This window comes from Rhipicephalus microplus, chromosome X, assembly GCF_043290135.1.
Source record: "Rhipicephalus microplus isolate Deutch F79 chromosome X, USDA_Rmic, whole genome shotgun sequence".
Lineage (NCBI taxonomy): Eukaryota > Metazoa > Arthropoda > Arachnida > Ixodida > Ixodidae > Rhipicephalus > Rhipicephalus microplus.
The window spans coordinates 61,355,960-61,381,192 of NC_134710.1; the positions used below are offsets into that span (position 1 = coordinate 61,355,960).

General features: G+C 45.3%; 1 protein-coding gene across 5 annotated transcripts in view; it reads left to right on the top strand.

Moving 5' to 3' along the window:
* Window positions 1–6,991: 6,991 nt before the first annotated feature.
* The window catches only part of LOC119176099 (uncharacterized), an 86,516-nt gene continuing 68,274 nt past the window's right edge, over window positions 6,992–25,233 (top strand). For 2 of the 5 annotated variants that reach the window (XM_075876932.1, XM_037427232.2), the window contains exon 1: window positions 6,992–7,270. Coding sequence is in view for 1 of the 5 variants with exons in the window: in XM_075876927.1 (XP_075733042.1) it covers window positions 15,527–15,674 (148 nt within the window). In the remaining 4 variants the exon portion in view is untranslated. Of the gene's footprint in view, window positions 7,271–15,367; window positions 15,675–25,233 lie in introns of those variants that run through there. The other 3 variants (XM_075876931.1, XM_037427231.2, XM_075876927.1) reach the window with 3 other exon arrangements.

Consider the following 25,233-nt stretch of genomic DNA (forward strand, 5'->3'; position numbering starts at 1 on the left):
CCTTCTGTGCACCTAAGATCACGCATGCGGAGGAGGTCGCCATCGCAATGGCTGCCGCAGATCAGGACTCGAGGGTCATTACCACTAATTCAAGGGGTACCTGCCGCTATACTGAACAGCGCTACGTTCCGTACTCGGCCTATGAAATTCTGCAGAACAGCGACTACCTTGGTGCCCCCGCGACCCGCGCACCGAACGATCGTATGGGCTCCAGTTCTCATGGGCCTCGATGGTAATCAAGTAGCCCACGCCACATGCAGCCCGCGCGCTCACTCTCCGGGCACCATTCTAATCTCGTGCCGAGGCGGACCTAGAAACCAATCTCGTTTACACCTTTAAAAAGATCACAAACATTTACCAATCCGGCCATCACATTTATACGAAACCCTGTAAGGGCCTCATATAGGCGGACGAGCAAATTCTCCTTCGCCTTTTACGCCAAAACTTTATTGAACCCGCCAGTCCTAAAACACTTCAACCCCGCCACAGTGTATTAGAAGGGAACTGTATAACCTGCGTGCACGGCGAAGTGCCAGCACTTTCAGGAAAATTCTTGGGACGTTTACCACATGGTGTGGGTGTGACGAAAAACCTAAATCTCACTCCTCTACCCAACCCTTCTCATGAGGACTGAGATGCAGCCCTGCTCAGCTGCGCTGACCTGGCGGCCCAACGGGCCTTGAGCAGCGTGCCTGCAGGAGGCGGCCAACGCCAATGGGATCCCGTGAGGGGGAGCCCACCCAGTGTTTGTGCGGGGCGACCCCGTAAAGACAGCTCCCCACGCTCCCTGTACCAGAAACAAATGTTTTTCATCATCATCACCAACATCAGCTGTGGAACGCTATAGCTAGGTGGGGTGATAAAAAAATTAAACAATTTGCAGGCACGAAATGAAATCATCTCGCGCAATAAAAGGTATATTAGAGATCACTGGGGGAGGTCTTCGCCTTGTAAGGGGCACAAAAAGACGCTGATGATTTTCCGAGCACACCGCTTACTTCCGTAAACCTCTTTAATGCCATTAATTACGGCCACTACCGTGTTTGTGATACGCATGCACGTATAAATCTGGTGAAACAAATTCCTGTTACCTAGAGCCATTAATTCGTGCAATAACCATTGTCTAATTGGCACGTTATGTTGTAGATGTTCTAGTGGATGTGTGTAAAGCCTGTTTCACACTTAGGGAAAATATCGTAGAACGTGGCCAGCGCGCCCGAGATGACGCGGCCAGCACGGCAGTCGCATGCCCGAAGCAGCTCGCGTTCGCGCAGACGCTTGAGGGGCGTGTGGCAGCTTGGGCTAGTTGGTATGGCATGACAATAGTTATAGCGCGAGAGCAAAACGACGACACAGAGACACAAAGACAAGAAGGTTATTTTGAACGGTTGAACCGCGTCGTCGGCTATAAGCAGCGTGCGCTGGGCACATTGTCAGGCAGCAGGAGAGTTTCATCGTTGCTGCGGGAACTGGGCCGATATATATCATCGTGTAACAGTACACCCACGGCCGCTGGATAAAAAACAAGGTGCGGCCTGCTGTGTGCCGCCGAAGCGGCGCGACGGGCTTAGTTCACCTCGCGCCCGTTCTGGCGCCACCACTTCTCCCAATATAAACACGTTCACGCGCATTTTTATGCGGTACAGTAGGCCGTAGATAACGCGTTTTGTAGCTGCACATAACAGGCTTGATTCTGAATCGGTATTAGGAGTATCTATTACACCACATGTGTGAACAGTTTGCCCTATAAGAGTGCCAATCATACGTGGAGTGTAGGCCTGAATACTTTCCATAAGAGCTGTCTGTTTGACTCCCCTAAAAAGGAAAGAGTCACTGATTCTGGTCATGGGGAGGCAGGTAATCCCCCGCCAGATTCCAAGTGCTGACGTATCGGCCTAACGAAAAACACCGTGAAAGCATAAAAACATTAATGTTGGTTTTTTAGTGCATTAACAACACCGGTTGCAGTCCAAAGACTGAATAGTGTGCATCCCGACACGCTTCTTGAAAGTGTAGATTACCGGAGATTACGTTATGCGTCAATGTAGCGTCTTTTTTTTTTTTGCGTTCGACCTGCTCAGCGGCACACATCTTCGCGGCGCCAATCACTAAAAAACCATCTGCCACACACGCGTGCACCCGAAAATCATACCAACCACAAGAAGCATGAGGCAAACTGCTTTCCACACGTGATCGCACATAAAAAGAGCATGATAAAGCACACAAAAAAGCACACGGACACGCAAAAATTCCCACGCAACCACATTGAAACACGACGTGCCATCTGACTAGACAGGTGGAGCGTCAGCGCCCTCCCAAAAATAAAAGTGGCCGAAACAGTCAACTTTGCCCAGACGTGCTCGCCCATTGACACGAGGTGACGCAACAGGCTGTTGTTTTTTTTTATCCAGTGGCCGTGGTACGCCCCACTGCCGTTCAAAATCAGCGCTGTCATCGCTGCCATTGAGAACATGACAGGGTATTAGGTGAAGTTGAAAAATTCACTTAATTAAAAAATTCAAGCGAGTGCTGCCTCAAATAATGAAACACCACCGAAAAAAGGCACGTTCAGATTGTTACCTTATGCTACAGAATTCCTGAACACGTTTTTTTCATTGTTTTGAAACCACATAGCTGCACGGCAGTCGCTGTATTATGCACGAAATAAATACCACGCCTGGTGCATGCTCATCATAATATATTCCCAGTCACAGCGTATTGCGGTTCATACAAAAAGGAACAAAAATACGTGAATGTACTGAGTACAGCGGCGTTCCGACAGAGCAAACAACGTATGGTGTCAAACCGTTTCTAGAACCCCATTATCGCCAATGAAGACTGCAAGGTTGCACAACGTTTAGTACAGAATATCGGTCTAACTTCCCGCAGCAACAATGAAATCGGCAGGCTGCCCAACAATGTGGCCCGCGCACCGCCGTCGCAGACGATGCGTTTCAATAGCACACTCCTCAAGCGTATGCGCATGCGCGAACTGCTGCCGCCGCGCGACTGCAGCGCTGGCCGCTTCCCGACGCCACGCGCTCCGATATTTCTTCTACGTGTGAAACTGACTGTACCATATAAACTTCTATGAAACGGAACACGCAAGCGCATGACCTGCGCTCCGTCGCGGTTGACTACAGACAGATAAAGAAACCGACAGATAAACATCAACCAACAGATAAAGAAAGCACGACCGATTTTCGCATCATCTATTAGCAATCGAAATAAGCCATGACCATTGGAGAAGCGCTGCTAAGTTGTGCTCCGGCTCTGCTCTCGCCAACGTCGACGCCGCCAAAAGCGGACGCGTTTTCTTTATCTATCCGCTGATGGAGCTGCATGCTGGTAGCCGCCGCATAGCGCAGGGCGTGGTCACGCATTCCCTTTCATAACAATTCATACTGTATATACATCATCATCCACGCTGTCAAAAGGTCATTGTAGATATTGAGCTTGCAAACTTATGAATAGAAAGTATTTTGTTTATGCAGTACCGATATATATATAGTTAGTGAACCAGCGCTTATAGATATCCTGAATTCATCGTTTGTAGTGCTATATGTCTTTACCAGAAAAAAGTGACTAAATACGAACCTGATTATGCTAAAAAAGGGGGGGGGGACACGTTAACGCCCCAATGTTGCTAAGAAAAAAGCTAACGCGCCACCTTTACCGTCACCCTTAAAAAGCAATGGACGTTAGTTCCACTAACCAGTTCGTCTTCGCTTCAAAAACCTACAATCGCTACAATAAAACTTCTGTTGGGTCTGGTAGGTACAACATTTAGGAAAAAAAAAACTCTAGCGCCAGTGCTTTTTTCTTGTGTTTTTTTTGTGGTTCGTCTTAGTTTGCACGTAAGTTTTCATATTAAAAACTACAATAGCTACTTTATAAAACTCATATTTATATATCAAACTACATTTTTCACAGAAACAAAAAAATGACCCCTAATACTGATAAAGCGAGAATAATTTGTTCAAATGTGCCTCGTTTTTGTAGTACTATAGTGGCCTAAAGTTGCTTGTATAGTTACATGGGATGGCTTCTAACTTTTTTTCGGAAGGGGTCATTAAATACTAGATGATCAATTTCATCAACACCCTCCGCAATGAAGACGTCACTGAAAAAAAAAAAACTTGCAATATAGTCATGACGGCGTGCTTCTGCCACCAAAAGCAATGCGCAAATTTTGTAGCAGTAAATGAATGCTTAAATGGCATAAATCTGAAAAAAGTATATGCACATATACACAATAATTGCCGCTTTTGTTGTGACTGCGTATTTGAAAAGGCTCAAGGTCAGCCTCGCTCACTCAGGAGTTCGATTGATTGATTTGATTGATTGATCTGTGGAGTTCAACGTTCCAAAACCACCATATATGATTATAAGAGACGCCGTAGTGGAGGGCTCCGGAAATTTCAACCACCTGGGGTTCTTTAACGCGGACTCAAATCTGAGCACACTGGCCTACAACATTTCCGCCTCCATTGGAAATGCAGCCGCCGCAGCTGGCATTCAAACTCGCGTCTTGCGGGTCAGCAGCCGAGTACCTTAGCCACTAGACCACCGCGGCGAGGCCACTCAGGAATTCAATAAGCAGAAACGAAGTGCAGCTACAAATTGAAAGAAACAAAATAATTTTGAATACAAAATTTAAAAACTGTGGTAGAGTGATCCAGGAATAATTTCCTAATGTGCATAAATCATTGCATATAATTGACAGCCACGTTTGCAAGCTTTAATCAGACGCAGGCGAAAATGCTGTAGCCCCGTGTGCTCAGATTCGGGTGCACGCTAAATAACCCCAGGTGGTCAAGATTTCCGGAGTCCCACACTATAAGGCGTCTCTCATAATCATATAGTGGTTTCGGGACGTTAAATCCCACATATCTATCAATCAAGCAATAATCGGACAGCTTGACCAGCTTGTTAGCGAATACGTTTGCACCTATAGGAGCTCGGAGGACGTGTTACGTGTGCTCCAGTGTTCACTTTCAGGAAGAGCTAGTGAAAGCGCCGAATGTTTTCCTTGGGCCCATTCATGGTGATGCCATGTGGCACCAAAGTTACCGCGACAGTCGGTCATCTTCGATTGGCGATTATTTTGGAGGGTAGTTTCGAAGAAGTCATTCTCCGTTGCGCGCGAGCTCAAGAGTCCAGATATGCGCACGCCGAGCAGAACAGCTCCGAGGACCGCATTACGCTTCGTTTCATCGACAATCAACGAAAACTCGAATATCAATGGCGAGATAGCCGAAACTATAGCAAATGCACTAAAATAATTCCGCAGTTTCTTCCGCATTATGATTTCCCTCGCGCAAAAAAAAAAGAAGGCCCCTTGATGTGTCGTTTCGTTAATGCGTGCCGGGCTGACAGCAATCCGCCATAGAAATAACGTCCAGACAAGCTCTGACAAAGATGAACGCCTTTTGTGTAATACTACAAGGATAATTATAACGAAAAGTAGCGACTAACGTGACACTTTACGTTACCCCAAAAGGGTAGCGCAAGTGTGGTACCCCTTAGAATTACAAAATAGAAATAATAACGTCACTTGGTTACAGGAAAAAATTAACGCGTTACTTGTAACACGTTACCGGCAACACTGATTTTTTGTTGTATGTGCCAGTGTGCGAGGCCGAACCACTTCGGCTTTAATAACTGGTATCTACTTCTACTCCATTTTAGAAGTAGTGTGCCCGTAACCTCAATGTGGGGTAGAGTACGGGAGGACCCCACGCGTTGTTGTGCTTACAGGATCTTTCTAAGACGACCATAGCGTTTTTCTCAGTCCACTTTTCGAGAAGTCAGGTGAGATCATTTACCGCTATTTAGCAACTACAGTGCTCTTTTGGTGGCCTCCCTGCTAGGCGTCAACTAAGAAAGATACACAATTCAGTGTCCCTGAGCGGCAGACACCGGTCGTTCCGAAGTTTCATAAGGTGCGTAAAACGCCCATAGTTATATTCTTTCACGCGTACCCACTATGAAATGTAGCTGTCGTTGCCAGTGTAACATGACACAGAGTTTTTTCTTCGTAATGTGCACTTGGGTTCGCAGGTTATTCCGGCTGGCACTGTGAATAATCCGAATACTGCAAGAGCGCGTGCAATACGGCTTCTTGCTGCGAAAAAAAAAAGGAAAGAGAGAGGGAAGGAAGGCCAGGATGCTAACCAGTTCTAAATAAGCGGTATGCTTCACTACAATGCGGGAAGGGACAGAGAGCTTGAAAGAAAGAAGAATAAAAAAACTGTGTGTGTGAGTGCGCACACACACGCATACACAACGTCACGTTTGTGCGTTACACCGCATCACTATCAGCCTAAAGTAACTTGTGGAAGTCGGTTGTCTATAAAGGCTTTGTAATGCCTTCGTTACTTTCATTGTCGACCACCTTTCATGAAGACATTCCGGTATTGTTGCTAGGAGCATCGGTCTGTGCTCAAGGTGAACTAGTTAAATTTTGAGTGATCGTCTGTGGACACCGTAGCGAGCACAGTTACAGAAGATTAGCGGCTAAGTCTCCTCGATACCACAGAGAGCGAAATAAAGCAAGAACTCGAACACGCACGAGAACGGAACAGGGATCCTGGAATGCAAATGTAAAAGACCTGTTCCGTCTCATTATTACTGAACAGAATAGGTCAGCTTGTCCCCAGTCTGAGACGCACTACAGGCGTTTTTGAGCGCATTCGACGAAGCGATTAGTCCGCGCTTAAACAGCAGAAATGGGGTGCCCAATCATTTCTTCTCGTTCTTGACAAAGATTACTGTCCGCAGGTGCTGCTTTTGAGGTCCAGCCATGGTCACTGGGGAGACGAAGGAGTATTGCCCCTTCCGAATGACTCAAAGGCGCGCTTTCCAGCTCAGCAGCGTCAGAAGGGGGGAGAAAGCGTACCGGCCACATGAAGTGTACTCAGCCGGCGGGCCACGGATTCCGGCGGCGTTCGTGCGGGCTGGCTTTCTTCGGCAGCCGGGGAAAAAGTGGCCTCTTTAAGGAGCCGGCCCGCCATCAGCAGCAACAGAGAAAGGGGGTCTTGTGACGTAGCCGGAAAGGGGCCTTCCTTCTTCGCGCCGGGTCGCTTTCGGCGGGCGGCACATTCGCGCTGCGCTGGCAGCCAACGTCGCGTACGCCGACGGTAGCGCTGGGCTTGCCCCCCAAGGATAGTCGAGACGTCAGAGATCAGCGCTCGCGCGCCGTCGGCTCTGCCGGCCCACGGAACGACATGCGTCAACCACGCGGCCTGCGCTGACCACAGGTGAGAAGGTGCGCCGATGGCCTCAACTCTTTCGCTACTCCGCACTACATGGTCTCAGTGACGATGATTGCGTCCGCTTTGCTTTTCACTCCACTTTCATTTGTATGCTTTTTTTAAAACTGTGTGGTTAAGTAGCATTGATCAACCATTGGGGGTGCTTCCCGTGTCTAAGGCTTGAAGGTATTTAGCGGATATAGAATAGAGCCACCGCGTAAACTCACTTCCTCATGCGCGCGAGTAGCTCGTCCGATGCAGTTATTCCAGCAAAACGATACTGGATCACAGATACGCTCGCTGACAGTCTTCTGTTGTTCTCTTTCCTTGTCAACAGGATTCACTGTTTAACGTTGCAACGCAAAGTTTTTCACACGGACGTGTTTAAGACCATGTCCCTTCAGGAAGAAGCGCGAGGCATCGCCCAATGGTGTATGGCGCATTACGAGTGACTTCGAATGGGGACATGCCTAGTAAGATATCTCGCTTTCACTTCCGGAGAAAGCGGAACCCGGTGAGAAAGTGCTCCGCTTCAACGGGGCCGGCATGATAGTGCCAGTTTACCAAGTAAACGCGAACGTTACTGTTGTAGTGATGTCAGCGGTGCAATAGCCTCGTTTGTCATCCATGAAGTGAGGGCGTGGATCAGGCGCTCGTGCTTGCTTGACGTCGTCTGCTTGTTCTGTATTTTCTTTCTTCAGCATTGAAACTGGGTCTTGTTCAGCAGTGTGTCTGCAAAAAAAAAAGAACGATTGCAGCATATCCACGGAGTGAATGATGATGAGTGGGGCGAAGCGCTGGAGGGTTTCGTCGCTAAACCTTGAACCATCCGCGAATATCGCCCACTACATCATCAAAGACGTGACGAACACGATACATATTTATACAAGAAATTTTATTATTCGTAAGTGGTAGCTATCATACGTCGCTTCCATTCCCCCTTCATTATAACGGCTTTATGGTTAGAGAAGCGGTGGATCGGTGATGGGGCTCAGTGGATGTTTGCAAGGACGAATTAGTGGGCAGTTTGCAAAGATGGAACGTGAGGTGGTCTCGTACAAACAAGGAATGGACACTGTGGAACAATCTATGATTCTTTAACGCGCACCTGGATACCAGTACACGACCATCTTGCATTTAATATTGGCTACTTCTCAACAGTATTTGATTTATGGTCGGTGAAGTGGTGGATCGGTGATGGAGCGTAGTGAGATGATTGACGAAGTAGTGGGCCGTTGGGAAAGGTGGAACTATATGCGGTCACATACATACATACAAGGGATGGACAGACCCACGCCTTTTGGAGCTTCGCCTCTAAAAACGATAACTGTTGCGATGACCTACAAGACGCCCATGTGCAGTGGATGAAATGTTTTTGTACAAAGTGATATATACAGTGTTTAAAAGCCACTTTCTCGTTCATAGCGCAAATGAAACTGGCAACGCATTTGGGCTACGTTCGAGAGGGGCATCTGAGGCATGCGCATGTCAAGTTATGATATACGAAGGAACGGTTATTTTCGTGATACCTGTATTGCTTACGGGGCCCCTATAGCATGCCATTTGAGAATTAGCGTAACTACTTATAGCTTTGCTTTGTTGCCAGAATTATACAAATAGTCCCTGCCAAATGTCGTCACACGAGAATGCTGAATTCACGGTCAGTGGCGTCAGGTGTCACTGCTTTCCATACGCGTATAGTGTTCATATTTGTGTTGACCTGTAGCTTTCGGATAAGGACCTGTCAAACAGTTACGAAACACTTTTTTCCAATATATATAAGCGAGCGTGCGATCATTGAAAGTGTTATTTTGATCCAGCGCTTCCTGACATGTTGACATGTCACACCTAACAGCGATTGTCAGAGACGCCTCACGAGGAGAGCCTGAATCAACAGACAACCGAGCAAGCTCGTCACTCCCACTCTCTCGGCTCATCTCTCAAGAGACGTGCGAGGCCCGCCATCCAAGAAAAGATGTCCAGAAACGGCCTCGGACCGGTCCAGCATAACCATTGCTGCACGTCTTACGACATTCACTGACGGGACCTCGTATCTGCTTGGCGCCTTTCTGTCATTCGTTTCATCTCGCTCTTTGATTTTATTTATTTGCTTTTCTTGTTTCTGCCCCTTTTTTTCTTCGGCTTCTGACTGACGGGACACGTGCCAACGAAAGCTTTACATAGTCACGAGTGAACGAGTTGCGTGAGTTCCGGGTTCGCTTGAGAATACAGAACGGAACGCCAAAGTACGGCCCCAAAGTAATAACAATAATAACGACAATCGCGTAGAAAAAGAGAAAAAAGGCGACCGCGTAAAACCAAGTGGCCGACTGTTTTCTCCCCGGCGGTACGAGTGCAGCAGAGGAGTGTCCCCGGTCGTGGTTCGGGCAGCAGATATTTATGGCATGGTAATGCTGAATGCTGTGAACACGGCCACGAGAGGACACGACTCTCTCGCTGACGTCGTGAGCCCTCCCCTCCACCGAAAATGTCGGTCAGCCCGGCGGTGGCCGATTGCTTGTCGCGAACCGCTTTTCCGGCTTTCCTGCCGGGCCGCCTTCGAACGGCCTGGAGCTATTCTGCAGGAAGAACGCTTTTCGCCGCACGCTCTTCAATGCGTGGATAATGCCGGAGAACTTTCACTGACAGAAGAGCTGCATTGTTCACCAGCGGAGAGGGGGTTCTAATGGTCTGGCGTTATGACAGTATGCAGTCCTAAACCTTCCCGATGGGAAGCTTAGTACACAGTATGCGTACAGTTCGCGAAAACGCATTAAGAAGCAAGTTCACAAGGCTACACTTCACATCTTGCTACTTTGTTTCTATTACTCATTTTAGTTCGCCAGGATAAAGCAGTGGTTATGGTGCTCAGTTTCTGGATAGGCGCTTGCATTTCGATTTGATAGAGACCCCTGTTCTGTGCGATGTCGCTGCACGTTATTAAACACTAGATGGCCGAAATTTCTGGAGCCCTCCACTGCGGCGTCTCTCAAATTCCTATGATGGTTTTAAGACTTGACACTTTTGCACTCTTCAAACATAATATGTTTAGTGAAAAAATAATATTTCTTGGTTTACGCGCAGAACTTATACGACAGAAAAGGACAAAAAGAAGCACACACACACGCAAGTGCTAAAGCTTCTTGCCCGGTCCCGTCACATAAGTTCAGAACTTAACGCTGAACGGGCTACACACCAGCAAGGCCAGAGATATTTACCGCTGCTAAGCGGGACACGTAACTCTGCTGTCCACGTGGAAGTGTGTTGACTTACGCAACATGAAAAAAATATTCAATTTTGTATTCAACAAAGTGACAAGACATCTTTGTGGTTATATCAGAAGCGAATGTCATTAGTGTGGCGCCACAAATCTATGATAGCACGTACAGCAATCCATGCTTGCGTGCTGCGAATAATATTTGTCGTACACTCATAAAGGATGCGCGGACGGTGAATAACTTCGAGTGGGTTTAGTCAGACTAACAAATCTGTCAGAATCAGTGCTGTGGTCGATGGTGTCAGAAACCAAATTATGTGATACCGAGGTTAAAAGCAAGTTAGAGACCTCGTTTGGGTTATTGATGATCCTACATTTCTGGTATGGAGTAATTTTGCACTGAGAGTGTCTCAAAAGCGCGATGAGAAATGTCTTTTTTGACATTTCATTCAGACTTTATTCAAGACAAACAATTGTTTTGGGAGACGCAGCAAAAGGTCCGAACGGTTCCTGGCTAGGTTACATCACCAAGACAGCAGTTGCGACAGGTGGTTGTGTCATTCACAATTTAAACAACCACAATAGCACTTCTGTGGTACAAAAGTAGAAATAAGACAAAAAAGCTACTTGTGTAGCTTCGAGAGGAAAATAAACGGCAAAACGAAAAGCAACAAAAGAGTTGTGCAATTGTGGCAGTAAGAAGGAAGGATGAGTAACAAATGAGGAAGGACAGGGAGCATAACACCCTAAAACTCCGAAAGTAACAACTATTCTACTTTTTCTTTTAGTTGAGGCGATTCTATTTTGCAGTAGGTTTATTATACCTGGGTTTAAGATGTCCGGTCGTCAATTTTTGTAAGCCGTAGTTTGTTCTTGATTGGGATTGGACAGTTTTGTTTTTACGTAGTTCATAGGGGAAGTTTGGTTTGATACATTTTCTCGAAAAGCGCTGTACTACTAGTATATTGGCACATTACCTTCAGTAACGACCTAAGTTTAAGTTTCGGCAATATGTTATAGTTGCTAAAGCATGGAGTTGTACTCAAAGCATATGAGATATCTCCGACTGCTCGTATTGTCCGCTTTTGCAGCGATAAAAGTGAACTTAAGTTCATCTCTGTGGTTGTAGACTACACCAGAGAGGAGTATGTGAGGCGTGACTGTATTAGGGCATAATAAAGCTGTCGTTTCGTGTGAGGTGATAGAAAGTGCCCTAGTTTATTTGCTAAAACGATTGCTTTATGACACGTGGTACCCATGAGGAGAGGTTATCGTAAATTATTACCCACAGAAATGCGATGGTTGATGTCTGTCAGAGTAGTGTTTGCTGAAATTCTGGTGGTGGGGTTTGCTGATATGCTCTTGGCTTTGAATAAAACAAAGGTGTTTGCTTTATATTAAAATGAAGTTTGTTAGCCTCCAACAAAACTTTCAGGTTTTCTAATCATGTGTTCACCTGCATAAACATTTCTTTCAATTTAATTCTGAAACAAACAATGTTCGTGTCATCTGCATATAATACTACATTTTTGCATCCTCTTATAGTACCAATGTCATTTATATAAACTAAAAACAAAACCGGTCCAAGAGTTGACCCCTGAGGTATGCCATACTTTATAGGGTGGGTTTCAGATTTAGTGGTATTGATAATTGTGTACTGTGACCTGTAAGGTAAATACTTTTTTATTAGAGACAGTACCAGAATTTTACGTGGAGAACATCTCTTTAGGAAAAAAAAAACAGAAAACGAAACTACTGTTTTTTTTTTGTGAGTGTGGCAAAATTTTAGTCTCTGCTCTTTACGTTTCCTCAAGAACACTATTGAAAACCAAGCTGACTTTGAAACACCAAAATCTACTTGTGTGTGTGTTCACCGTAAAATATCTGTGCTCATTGCTACATATATATGATATATATATATATATATATATATATATATATATATATATATATATATATATATATATATATATATATATATATATATATATATATATATATATTCAAAGGGCGTAATTCGAAGGTCGTAGGTTCGATTCCTGCTCACAGTTGGTAATTTTTTCATCCACTTTTCTTTCTTCTTATTTACATTCCATTGGTTTTAATAACTTCCCCTGTACATTCCTTCGCATTACTGTCTGTTATAGCTTATTAATATTGTGTTAAAACACGAAAAAACGAGCCCTTAGGTATACACTTCTTTCCCTTATTTCATTGAACGAGGGTCTCGTACTGGCAGACTTGGTGTGTTTAGGTTGTATAAGAGGGACAATTAATCCGCTGCCCGCTCATAATAAGTTCACGTGCTACGTGACGCCAAACATGCGCATAAGAGTGTTTTCACACTCGTTGTTTGACTTATAGATGGCGCTGACTGTCGCTCCTACTTCTAAATTCACAGATAAACCCAAAAAAGTGGATGGAGGGAGGGCCGCTGTGATAGCTCAGTGGTTACAGCATCGAACGCGTAATTCGAAGGTCGTAGGTTCGATTCCTGCTCACAGTTGGTAATTTTTTCATCCACTTTTCTTTCTTCTTATTTACATTCCATTGGTTTTAATAACTTCCCCTGTACATTCCTTCGCATTACTGTCTGTTATATCTCATTAATATTGTGTTAAAACACGGAAAAACGAGCCCTTAGGTATACACTTTTTTCCCTTACTTTATATATATATATATATATATATATATATATATATATATATATATATATATATATATATATATATATATATATATATATATATGCGAAGTCACGTTATGCTGGTATCTAGTGACTGTGGCACTTTAATTCCTTAAAGGTGCAGATATAACAAAACATGAACGATGTGACGCACCCTCATTACCGTTTTAATCCAGCACTGAATGATATAGACAGAATTGACAAACGAAACTTTATTCTAGTTCAAATTTTCGTAGCTTCGTTCGAATCGCGTGGCAGCTGCAAGTAATTCGCGCTCCAAGAACAGCACGGTAGACTATCGCACTTTTCCTCAGAAAAAAAAAAAAATACCCTGCATGTCTAGTGACTTCAAAGGAAAAATTTGATTTTTCACCATGTCCGCAGGTTTTACACGCACGTGCACTGTGGGCGTTTTCGCTTGCTTTATTTACTACAGTGATTGAAATTACGCTGTGCACGATGCTGAAATATGTACAGTTCCGGAATTGCGTCATGAATAGTGGTAGAGTTGGTTGGATGCCCCGCCGCGGTGGTCTAGTGGTTAAGGTACTCGGCTGCTGACTCGCAGGTCGCGGGTTCGAATCCCGGCTGTGGCGGCTGCATTTCCGATGGAGGCGGAAATGTTTAGGCCCGTGTGCTCAGATTTGGGTGCAGGTTAAATAACTCCAGGGGGTCGAAATTTCCGGAGCCCTCCACTACGGCGCCTCTCATAATCATATGGTGGTTTTGGGACGTTAAACCCCACATATAAATCAGAGTTGGTTGGATGTATTTAATAACTGGAATTTATAACGGTGACTATTCTTTGCGTTGCAACGTTAAGGGATAGAAGCCAGAGCGAGCGAGCCTGCTCATTCCGATGGGTGTAGGCAAAGAGGAAAAGACGGAAGTGATAAGGCGGAGGTACTTTCGCATTGGCAATTGAATCGAGAAGCAGGCTGCTTGTGTGTAACGTCACACGAGACGTCAGCAGCGTTCTCCGAACTGCTGCGATTTTATTGTTTAATGTGGTGTAGCACTGCGATTTCGCCCTTCCTTTCGAGCTATCATTTTTCATCTTTTCCGTTGTTGTGAAGAGAAGAAAGAGAGAAAGTAGTGCGAAAGGTTCATTAAAGAAAAAAAAAGACGACTCACACGTTGACGTTTTCTAGTGCGAAAGCTACCTCAAACTTACGGGTTGCGGTGCCCTACTATAAGAAAACATTTTAATAAGGTTACAAACTACATCTTTGAGAATAAAATGCGAAAACACGCATCGTATACCCAATTCTGGCCAATATTGCTTGTTACCTTCTTTATACCACTGCTAACCATGCAATGCCACTATATGATTCAAAGCTCATTATATGGCTTATACGTATACGCTAAAAAATTTGCAATTAAATGCATAGTTTTGTTTCAGTGCACAATGTCAATTTACATGAGCTGAATGAATATAGCCCGTACGCAAAAGCAAGTCATTGGTGCAGAATAGATATGCTGGAGCCTGTATTCATAAGACTAGTTGTTACCTTAGACTTGGTCGCGGCTGCAAATTCTAGACAATATTTATGCTTTATATGCTTCAGGCGATGGCTGCTGCATAAAGGCAAAATGCATTTACGAACAGAATGCTACTACAACCACGTATAACTTTGGTTAACGGCCGGCCCCTGACCGCTGTATGCTGTAGCCCACCCCCAGAACATCATAGGGGTAAAAGGCGCAGCTCGGGATCGGACGGCATGGCTCGATATATGTAGGACACTCTCATTTCTCTCTCAGCTCACAATACGAAAGCTACGACAAAATACAGGATAAATATTTAATCAAGAACGGCCATGACATTTCTGTCTCGCTCTCTACTCTAAAACGCTCTCTACTCTACGTGCGAACGTCGCACGTATAGTAGAGAGCGAGATAGAGACAGAAAGCATATAAAGCGTATAAGTCTGTTTAGTGGCATGACTCTGCCCTTGGTAGCCCCGGATGACAAACCTATTTTTGAACCACCGTGGTTCTAACGCAGTCACTAATAAAACGACAGCATACTTCTTAACTTCTGACAGTCACTCTCGTGAACTAAAATTACTGGCTCGTGCTAATTTGGCGAATGCTTAAGAAAAGCCATGAGTGGCGTTCTTCGCCACTTAGTTTTTATTTTATTTTTGTTTGCATGCTCCCTTTTATGGGGGAAGGACTCGGAAGAGCAGGTCCGTGGCCAGAATGGCGAATCGCTTCCTTCGCAGCCGCAAAGTGCTGCCCGCGCGGATACATAAGCTCGGCCTGCTGGCCGTGAGTGCACCTCCTTCCCCGTTACGAGCCCAGCGGCACGGCCGACCCCGGCATGAAGGGTGACAAAGAGGAGTCGGCGCGCCGGCGAAGGGAATGACCAACTGGCACCGGCGTTTTCGTTTTCTCGTCCCGGTTTCACGACGTGGCCGTTCACCTGACAGGTCACCGAAGCGGTGGAGGGGAAGTGCTCACTACTTGGCTGGGCTCGGTAACACGGCCATCATCTTCTGTCTGCTTTTCGGTGAGCGAGTGGCACGCAGGGCAAAAGCGACGCCGTGATGCAGCCACCGGAGGCTTATGCTCCTTGCAAGCCTTCATTGCACTAAGCGAGTAGCGGCCCCGCAGTGTGTGCGACGCGTGTCGCGGCACGTATGCGCCCGACGTTCCGGAACAGGTTTTCCTGCATCTTCGAACAAGCCGAGTTTCCCGAAATAGCGGAAGAAAGTAACACGTTTGGTTATTCATTTGAAAGCTATTTTTATTTTATTCTCAATTGATTGCATTTATACCTCCTCCTCCCTTTTCACCAAACGCGGCTTCGCTCTGTCTCCGGGACGAGGCAAAGGTTGATCCAAGGTGACGCAATAGCGGTGCCGCTTGTCATATCATAGTGACGTCACAATAATGTCACTGATTCTGGTGACATGTGGCGCCATGAAGACGTCACAAGGGACGACATCGCATCACTCATGTTGACGCCGACGGACACTTATCGTGTTGAACAAGTCATTTAGTGTTTTGGCCTTATATAATAATGTTGCTAAAGCATAGCGAAATGCAACAAACCACCCATCGTGAGCGACACAACAGTCGCGACCATTCTTATTTTATTTTTCTTATCTGCTTTAGATATCAGAAGCCAGACTCAGCAGGATGCACTTCAGGGGTGGGTACATGTGTTGAACTCACAATACGCAGGATGCACTGCAAAGCGCAGCCCTCTTGCCAAAAGAATTGCGTTACGGCGGTGGCCTAACAAGCGTGGTGTGACGTGCAACATTGACTGCATCTCGTGTAATCCTTATAAACTTACATAATGACGCGTCTCATTACTTTAAACTAGGTGTCATGTTTTTTTATTCGGTGCCATGTAGGAAAAAAAACCAGTGTTAAAGGATGTGCCTCCTTCGCTACAACGCCATGGGAGCTGTATATATGCAATCACGCTTCTCCGCTTCGTCGCAGAGAATGGCCTAATTGGGGTGTTTGAGAGAAAACAATAGTCATGAAACGTTATTAGCGAGTAGAGGAAATTCTGCATGCCATTTGCGTAATATCTATAGCACAGCAAAGATAAGAGGAGCTGTTTTCGTCACTTACGATGGTAATGTCTCATTAAGGTGCATGCATAATAAAAAAGAGACGAATAAATGAAGTTCTTAGAAATTTCCACGATGACTTACCATGACCCCTTCCTCCACTCATTGTACGCTTGCCGGCGCTTTCTTTTCTCTTCACGGTAGCATTATAATGTCTCCCCGTAGATGTATAAATGCATGTATACGCGGTTTTACGGCGAGTGTTGGCGTTTGCCTCCGACTGGCGCTGGCAGGCTGCTCTCTCTCTCCTCCGTTCCGACGAAGCGAGCTTTTTGTGCAGTAGCTGCTAAGGCACATTTCTGCGTCTCTTTACGGCAGTTTCACTTTCTACACAAAAAGCAAGACTACAATAAAAAAAACATTAAAAGTAACAATAAAGGAAAAAAAATAGACATAACAAAGAGTAAATGCTTGATTCGTCTTCCTGCCGGTGAGCCTAGTGGCATTCTCAGAGAGGCACGCGACCTTGTGCCACAAAGGCTAATCAGCGCGGTGGTCTTAATGACGCCGCGGGCACGACGCGGAGCCAAGGGCGCATGCGACGCCGTCATGGGGAAGACCTCACCCGTGCCTCGCATGCGCCGCGCCCCCTGTGGCAACGGCGCACGAAAGCTCTGCCGACTGCTCCTCCCAACGACGCACGCGCACGCGGTTCTGTACTCGAGGGGGGAAAAAAAGAAGAAAACTATACATTCAAGGTTGTCACCGCTGGTGCGGAGTTCTTTATTATTTCCGACTCCGGACATGCACGGAAAGATCTGAGCCACGCAGGAGAACAAGCGCAACAACCTGTAAATACGGAGCGAGTAACTATTGTTTCGCCAGATACTCGATCTCCCCCTCACTCCCCCTCACGTAAAGTATGTTGTCGCGCATCGCATTCATCCAGGCGCGTCGACGAGCAGGCACCTGCTCTGCATAACAAGCCCGTCGTTAAGGCCTGGCAACAAGCATGTAAATGAGCCGCGGAGACAATGACGTGAATCACTGTCGCCGCCGCCGCTGTAAACCTCACGCGTGCGACGCTGATATATCTCCTCGTAAGCGATGGCGTCGTACCATTTCGCCAAAGTCCTCACTTTCATTCCCGCTTCCTTCGATTTCGTCTACCCCGATCGCACAAGCCGAGCTGCTCTTTACGAAAATTTGCCGGAAAACCCGCCCCTGGTTCCACTACACGCTCAAAGACGTACCCTTTCCCAGTTGATCCCTTGTCTCAAATGAGATTGCACCTCAGGAAGCGCTTCGACTTTATTGCTATAGTTAGATTTAAGACGAAATATTTATACATGCACTCAAGAAAAAAAAACACTACAGCCGATGACGAGCGGGCTTTACCTTGAGTGTGCGTTAATTTTACGCGCTAGATTTGGTTTAACCGATAGGTTTGGTTTAACCGATAGCAGACTATAGCGAGCCCAAGAAATTTTCCTTTGATTCTTGTTGTGGTACCAGACTAATGCCACGCATCAATGAAAAATGCATTTTTTACGCCGAGAAAATAAATACGGACAGACATACGTGTCAGGTGCAGAAATTCAAGGTCTGACGGGAAGTGGTTATGCTCTCGTCCGGAATCCCCGATAGACTTTGATATAAATCGTGGTGGTGCCGGTGTTTCGAACAAGTGGTCGGTGCTTGATTTTCCCGCCACTAACTTTACTGACCAGACGGGTTTCTGTCGATCCCTCGAATACAAAGCGGGGTGAACTCACCGTTGGTGTGCTAACTGAACGGGGTGAACATTCAAGGCTACTAACATCGCAAAAACGACCACCATTTATGATATTTATTTACCTTACAGGCCTCTGCTGAGGCATAGTGTAAGGGGGACATGCGAAAGGTGCAATTTCAGTATCGCTCACAAAATACAAATATGTAAACAGCGTTCACGAACCAAATGATCAAGAGTAGTGCAATGGAAACTAATTACGGCAGTACTGGTGAAAAAAGAAATCACAACACTACCAAAGACAAAACAAATAACAGGGAAATAACAAAGGGAGGCATTATTTACAAAGTAATGTAGTCAAACAAACCTCAAATTTTATACAAATAGTTGATTCACATGTAAAGCAAAAAACAAAAAAACAAAAAAAGACACAGCACGGTGTTTTTAAAAAATGAATAGGAAAGCAAATATATATATATATATATATATATATATATATATATATATATATATATATATATATATATATATATATATATATATATATATATATATATATATATATATATATATATATATATATCATGACACAGAGGGCATAAAGCTATAATGGCACATTTAATTGCGCTTCTTTGGAAAGATTACTAGTCAATGCGTCTGGGAATGTATTAACGTTTTCTAGACATGCGATGCTTTCTGGCACAGAGTTCCAACATCGGAGAGCACGTGGAAGTGCTGTCCTATCGAATGCACGTGCTCATCTCGTGTAAAGCATGCCAGTGTTCGAGTGCTATTTCTTCGACTAGCAGTGTTTACAAACATCACACTTCAACTGCACCACTTAGCTCGTCAGCAGGCAGCAGTTTGTCAAAGAACGCGAATGAATAAACTTTATGGTGGTCCCTCGTAACGCGCCTAAACACGTTTCGGTCTACTCCCACGTTGGAACAGAAAGACCAAGTCACTGCATCACGGGCTCGTTGGACTACTCGTAACTGTTGTTCGATTGCGCAGCTGGTGATAGCAGCCTCCCACTTGAATGGTGTGATGACTTTGCCACAGCGTAACGTGGGCAGCTGCCATAGCACGTGTTCTAGATCATACAAGGAACATTCATTAGTTGGTAGTATTTTGGGACAAACTTTGTGACAAATACCATGCCCATAAATAACAAGAAACAAATCAGCGGTTGCTTCCTAGCGCAAGAATGTTCTGGCTTTCACGGTTCGGTCGGTACACTGACCGAACCTAACTTAGGTCTCACTTAGGTCTAATTTAAGTGACCTAGCTTAGGTGTCGCTGTACAATGTCATTCCAAATTTGGCACCTTTCGTAATAAACTGTATTACTGGGAACTTAAGGTGAAAGGCGAAACATAGGGAACCGAAAAGCTTTGTTATTTGACCCCATAAATTCTATGGTCATACTGCGGCAACATTAAGATTACCACTCGTGAAGCAATAAAGAAGTATTAGGCGATCTTAATGTTAAGAATAGTGTCTCGAATGGCCAAATAACTGTAATGATTTCAAAGTTCTTCTAGTTATATAATGTATTCGAGTTCAAGGTAGTGTTCAGTGCACGGAGGAGTGTGAGGAGGGCGCGAGGCGAGCGCTGTGGGACGCGCAAGTAAAAGGACCCGATGCTGACCTCACCAAGAAGCGGGAGCGCACGTGTGCCGCCAGCGGCGCGGAGAGAGGGGAAGGCGAGGGACACACAACTGCACACTCGCTCACATGCTCTGGCAGGCACTGCGCCGTATCGCCCTTGAGGCAGACAGAAATTAGGTGCCTTTTTCCTCTTTCTTTACAACCACTCACCACCACATGCTCTGGCAGTGCCCGGCGTTACATGGCGCAATGTTCAGCACAGAAGAAGACTGGGAGAGGGCTCTTAAAAGCTCTGAGCTCTCAGTCCAATACACGGCAGTCCAGGATTCGCTCGCAGGATTTCAAGCTGGACGGTTGTGCCCTCGCGATCTCCGACTTCAGCGTAGCTCCCGCCGACTGGTTCGCCCTCCGCGGTCTCCTGATGCCGTGTAGCTCTCGCATTGTGGCACCCCGCCCTTGGACTGCTTCGACCGGATCCCCCCCCACTTTTCTATCTCCTTCTTTTTCCTCTCGTTGGCTGTCTTCTTCTGCTTCTACTTTCCTTCTATTCTTTTTATCCCTCCTTCCCCCCACCCCTATAAGGCACTGCGCCGTGTCGCCTGAAGGCAGACAGAAATTAGGTGCCTTTTTCCTCTTCATTGTAACCACTACCACGGCAGTCCAGGAGTCCTGCGAACGGTTGGAGGGCCACGTTCTTCCAGTCCCGGCGTTGACGATGCTAGCAACTGCCGCGGACCCCTCTTATGGGGGTGTCTGACTAGTTCTTCAGGACCAAATAAAGTTCATTTCACTTCACTTTTGTTCGTGAGTGACGGTAGCGTTTTCATCACTCTTTACTAAGGTGTACACTTTGAGTCAACCATGATACAACTACTGAGCCTTTGTCGGAAATGTGCCACCCCCAAAACAATGTCGTACTAACTTTGTTTAAAAACACAGTGTGAGCACCGTATTTGGAACCCACCTATGAGATCTCTACCGTCTAATTAGACCTTTAGTTAACGTGTCTAAGTATTCAACGTGTTACGTAGCTTTACTCTTATGGAGAACGTATAACCGAACTTCAGTTTCGCCCCGCCGTGGTGGTCTAGTGGGTAAGGTACTCGGCTGCTGACCCGCAGGTCGCGGGTTCGAATCCTAGCTGCGGCGGCTGCATTTCTGATGGAGGCAGAAATGTTGTAGGCCCGTGTGCTCAGATTCGGGTGCACGTTAAAGAACCCCAGGTGGTCGAAATTTCCGGAGTCCTCCACTATGGCGTCTCTCATAATCATTTGGTGGTTTTGGGACGGTAAACCCCACATATCAATCAATCAATCAATCAACTTCACTTTCCTATGTTCACTTAGGGCAACTAATCTATTCGTTTGCGTATAGTTTTCTGCCTATCACCAACCAAATGACGTTAATTAGTTATGCAGGTGGGTAATTGGTTCTTTTTTGTAGTTAATTCACGGTCATATGTATTTCGTATCTATCATATACAATCCTTAACGTCTCTTTGTTTGGTCGTTTTATTTTTCTTCGGGGTACTTAGGAACAGTATGAACCCCACGCGCTGAGGAATCTGGGGTGCTCCACGATGAACTGAATGTCGCTTGGTGCTTGCGCTGTAAAAAGTAAACGAAAGAAGATAGCAATCATACGGAAGTGGCGAATGGGACTCGATAACTCGGGTGCACCTCGTCACGCGAGGCTTTGCACAAAACGTGAATGTAAGAGTGCGAAGAGCTGGTGATGGCCCAAATGCGACTACGTGAGCTCGCAACGTTATGCGTAACGGGTAAGGTCCGTGATTATGCGTTAGATATAAATTTACTTCTGACTGAGGTGAATGTATTCTTCGCGCTTTAATCCCCGCGCTGCTTCACGGCGTTCGCAGCGAATACGTGACGAAATTTTATTATCTGCTGCCTGTTCATCGCGTTCGCGAAGAATGCCAATTTTCATGATAGCTAGGGCGTTTTTTTTTTTTGATAAGCTATCCCAACAGGACATGGCTTTTTTATTAACCATCATGACGTGCTGCGATCTCCAGGAGCAACTAAGGGCTATGCAATGGGCCCGCGAACAAGAGAGACCCAACGCGGACGCGGCCCGGAACTATGCGCCTGTAGTACCCTAGGACCCGAATAAAGAATTAAATGGCTCATTGAAGAATGCCAGGTGCTCGGGGACAGCTGCCGTGACGTAGGCGCACCTGGCCCTTTGAGGCAGCTAGCGGCTTAAGAGATGCGATGCGGGCTTGTTGGTAGCTCATCTTCAGTAAGTTTCTTTGTAGCGCACGTAGACAACGGGAAAAAATGAGGGCACATGCAGAAAGACAGAGTGCTCTGTCTGTCTGCATGTGTCCTCATTTCTTCCTGTTGTTTACGTGCGCTACAAGGAAACTTACTGAAGCGAGCGGCATTAGCGGATCTCACCGCGCTAAAATTATGTAACTAAATACACGTTATACTACGAATAACTGCACATATCTTGCCCCTGCAATGTTACCTGGCGTAGTTAATGCTTCACTGCATGAGAGCTATAGACACAAATGGAAAGCATGTCAAGTCAATTGATCAATCAACCAATCAACTCAATTCATTTCGTCTATCTCACGAACAGACTGAAAACCGGCGAATAAAAGCTGTCGATCGGCAGCTTCACGAGGCCGCTGCCCCTTTATATAAGTTCACAGCAGCACAGACATAATTATAAATTAGATAAAAATATACAAATCAATGACGAAACAAATAACACCAAAATAAGCCTGCAATTAGGGATACCACCGTTAAAGTATACATATAAGAAGCTATCAAATATAAAGATTGGCAGATCCCACGTACAGTGGGAATCGATGATTTGTGAAGCAGCACGAATGAGGAAGGCTGATGTGTCACTTTAAAATCAGCACAACGTTACGAGGAGGACGGATGTGTAGAACACAGTGAACACAAGCAGAAATGTTACGCGCTCACGTAAAGATGCAAGTATGTTGTTTACAGAGGCGTAACGACGGCATCACTAACGTTTGCAAAAGCAGCCCCAGCAGTGGTAGGCATATGCCATACATGTCTTTCATGTCATGGTTATCATGTTTGCGCGTGGTGTCTGTGTTCGTCGTGCATTTACGTCACGTAATACCGAATTTCGTATTTGTGAAGCTAGCGAAACGGCCGTCAGCACGCTATAAGCGTAGCATGTATAGTGATGTTTTACACGACACTGATGTCATGATAATCATGTATGGACGTGTCATTTACCTTCGTCGTCTATTCTTGTCACGTATACCAAATTTGGTATACGTGAAACTAGTGAAACAGCCGTGAGCACGCTATGAGCGGAGCATGCAACAACACACGCATATCATCATTATCATGTGGGGATGTGTCATTTACCTTCGTCGTCCGTTGGTGCCAAGCAGTATATACTGAATTTGGTATATGTAAAGCTAGCGAAACGGCTGCGAGCTCATCAAGAGCGTGTCATATAGTCATGTTCTTACATGACATGCATGTGATGATTATGTTTGAACGAGTCATTTACCTTCGGCGTCGATTCGCGTCACGTAATACCGAATTTGGTAGATCATCAAGCTTGCGAAACGATCGCGCGCGCATCATATGAGCGTGGTATGTAGTCATGTTCTTACATGACACGCATGACATAATTGTCATTTTTTCACCAGTCATATACCTTCGTCATTCATTCACGTCATGTAATACCAAATTTGGTGCTTGTAAAGCTAGCGAAACGACCGCGAGCGCACCATGATCGTGTTGTGTAGTCATAACTTACATGACATCCATGTCATGATTTCCACGTTAAGACTTATCACTTACGTTCGCCATGCGGTGTCACACTATACTAGTTTTGCAATATGTCATGTGAACGAAAGCACCGCAAAAACAGCAAGACCATGACATGTTAATCATGAAATTCATGACATACAAATCATGATTTTTATATGGCTAGTCACTTATGCTAGTCATACAGTCATGTTTTAAATACCATTATATTGGTATAAATACCATTATCGAAATTGCCAGAAAAGCTTAATATCGTAGGCGGATAGATAGATAGATAGATAGATAGATAGATAAATAGATAGATAGATAGATAGATAGATAAATAGATAGATAGATAGATAGATAGATACGGTGAAAGTCGCCGAAGTTCACTAATAAATGCACCGCTTTTAAAACCGTGCGAAAGTTTGTGGTATTGGAAAAGCCTCTCGCGTTTACAAATTTTAAGCGCTATTTATTGACGCGTTGGAAAACAAATCTATGTTGATGGAATCATAATGATTAAGAAGACAGGGCTAATGGTCAAGGTTCGATTTGCTAGTTCGAATGCACGGTTGGTACCATCCTTATTGTGGTGTTAGCATATAGCGATATTGTGTTTCTCAGAGAGCATAACATGATGCGCCCCCAGCACATTGCAGTAATTGAACGTTGTCGTGACTTGAATTCTGTGAAACACCACTAAAGATAAAAAAACAAATGTATAAACTCTGGGCCGTCCGGCAGGCTGAGGATGCCGCCCGTGTCCAGGGACTACGAGCCGCCACCTAAAGCCACCAAAACCAAATTGCCAGCCCATTGTGTCCAATAAAGTCTTTTCTCTCTCTCTTCCTATAAAGAAGGTGATGGTTCAAGTTAAAAGTTGTATAGGACGCATAAGGTGTCAGAGGAAAAGTTAAAGAAAAGTAAAGGCAAATTAAGTGTTAAGGTAGTTTACAAAACAATATTTAATGAGTTCATTGAAAAAGCACACGGTATTATTGTTTGTTTGCATCCTAAACTAGACATATGGCGACTGCAGAACAGTCTTTCACTTATCAGTTGACTCCATTAAGCAGAGAAAGGTACAGAAGCAGTCCTATAATGGGTCTCTGCACTGAAGTAGCCAAGGAAGACGTACAGGAACTTCAGCCCCTCCCCTCGGTCCAAAACGTTCGACTGTGCACGTGCATTTATACACGCACACATACAAACTCACGAAAATGCATACAAACAGCGCATGAGTGAACCACCCTCCACCCCAGAAAATATTTCTGGATATGTCGCTTATTGTCTCTGTGAAGTATTGAAGCGTACGGCCAAACGTTAATGCAATGTCTACCCAAGTGAGTCAGGCGTTGGCCAACCGGTAGGAGTAATGGAACCTTAAGGTGGCCTACAGTTTGTTCGTCTCCTATTTTGTCATGGC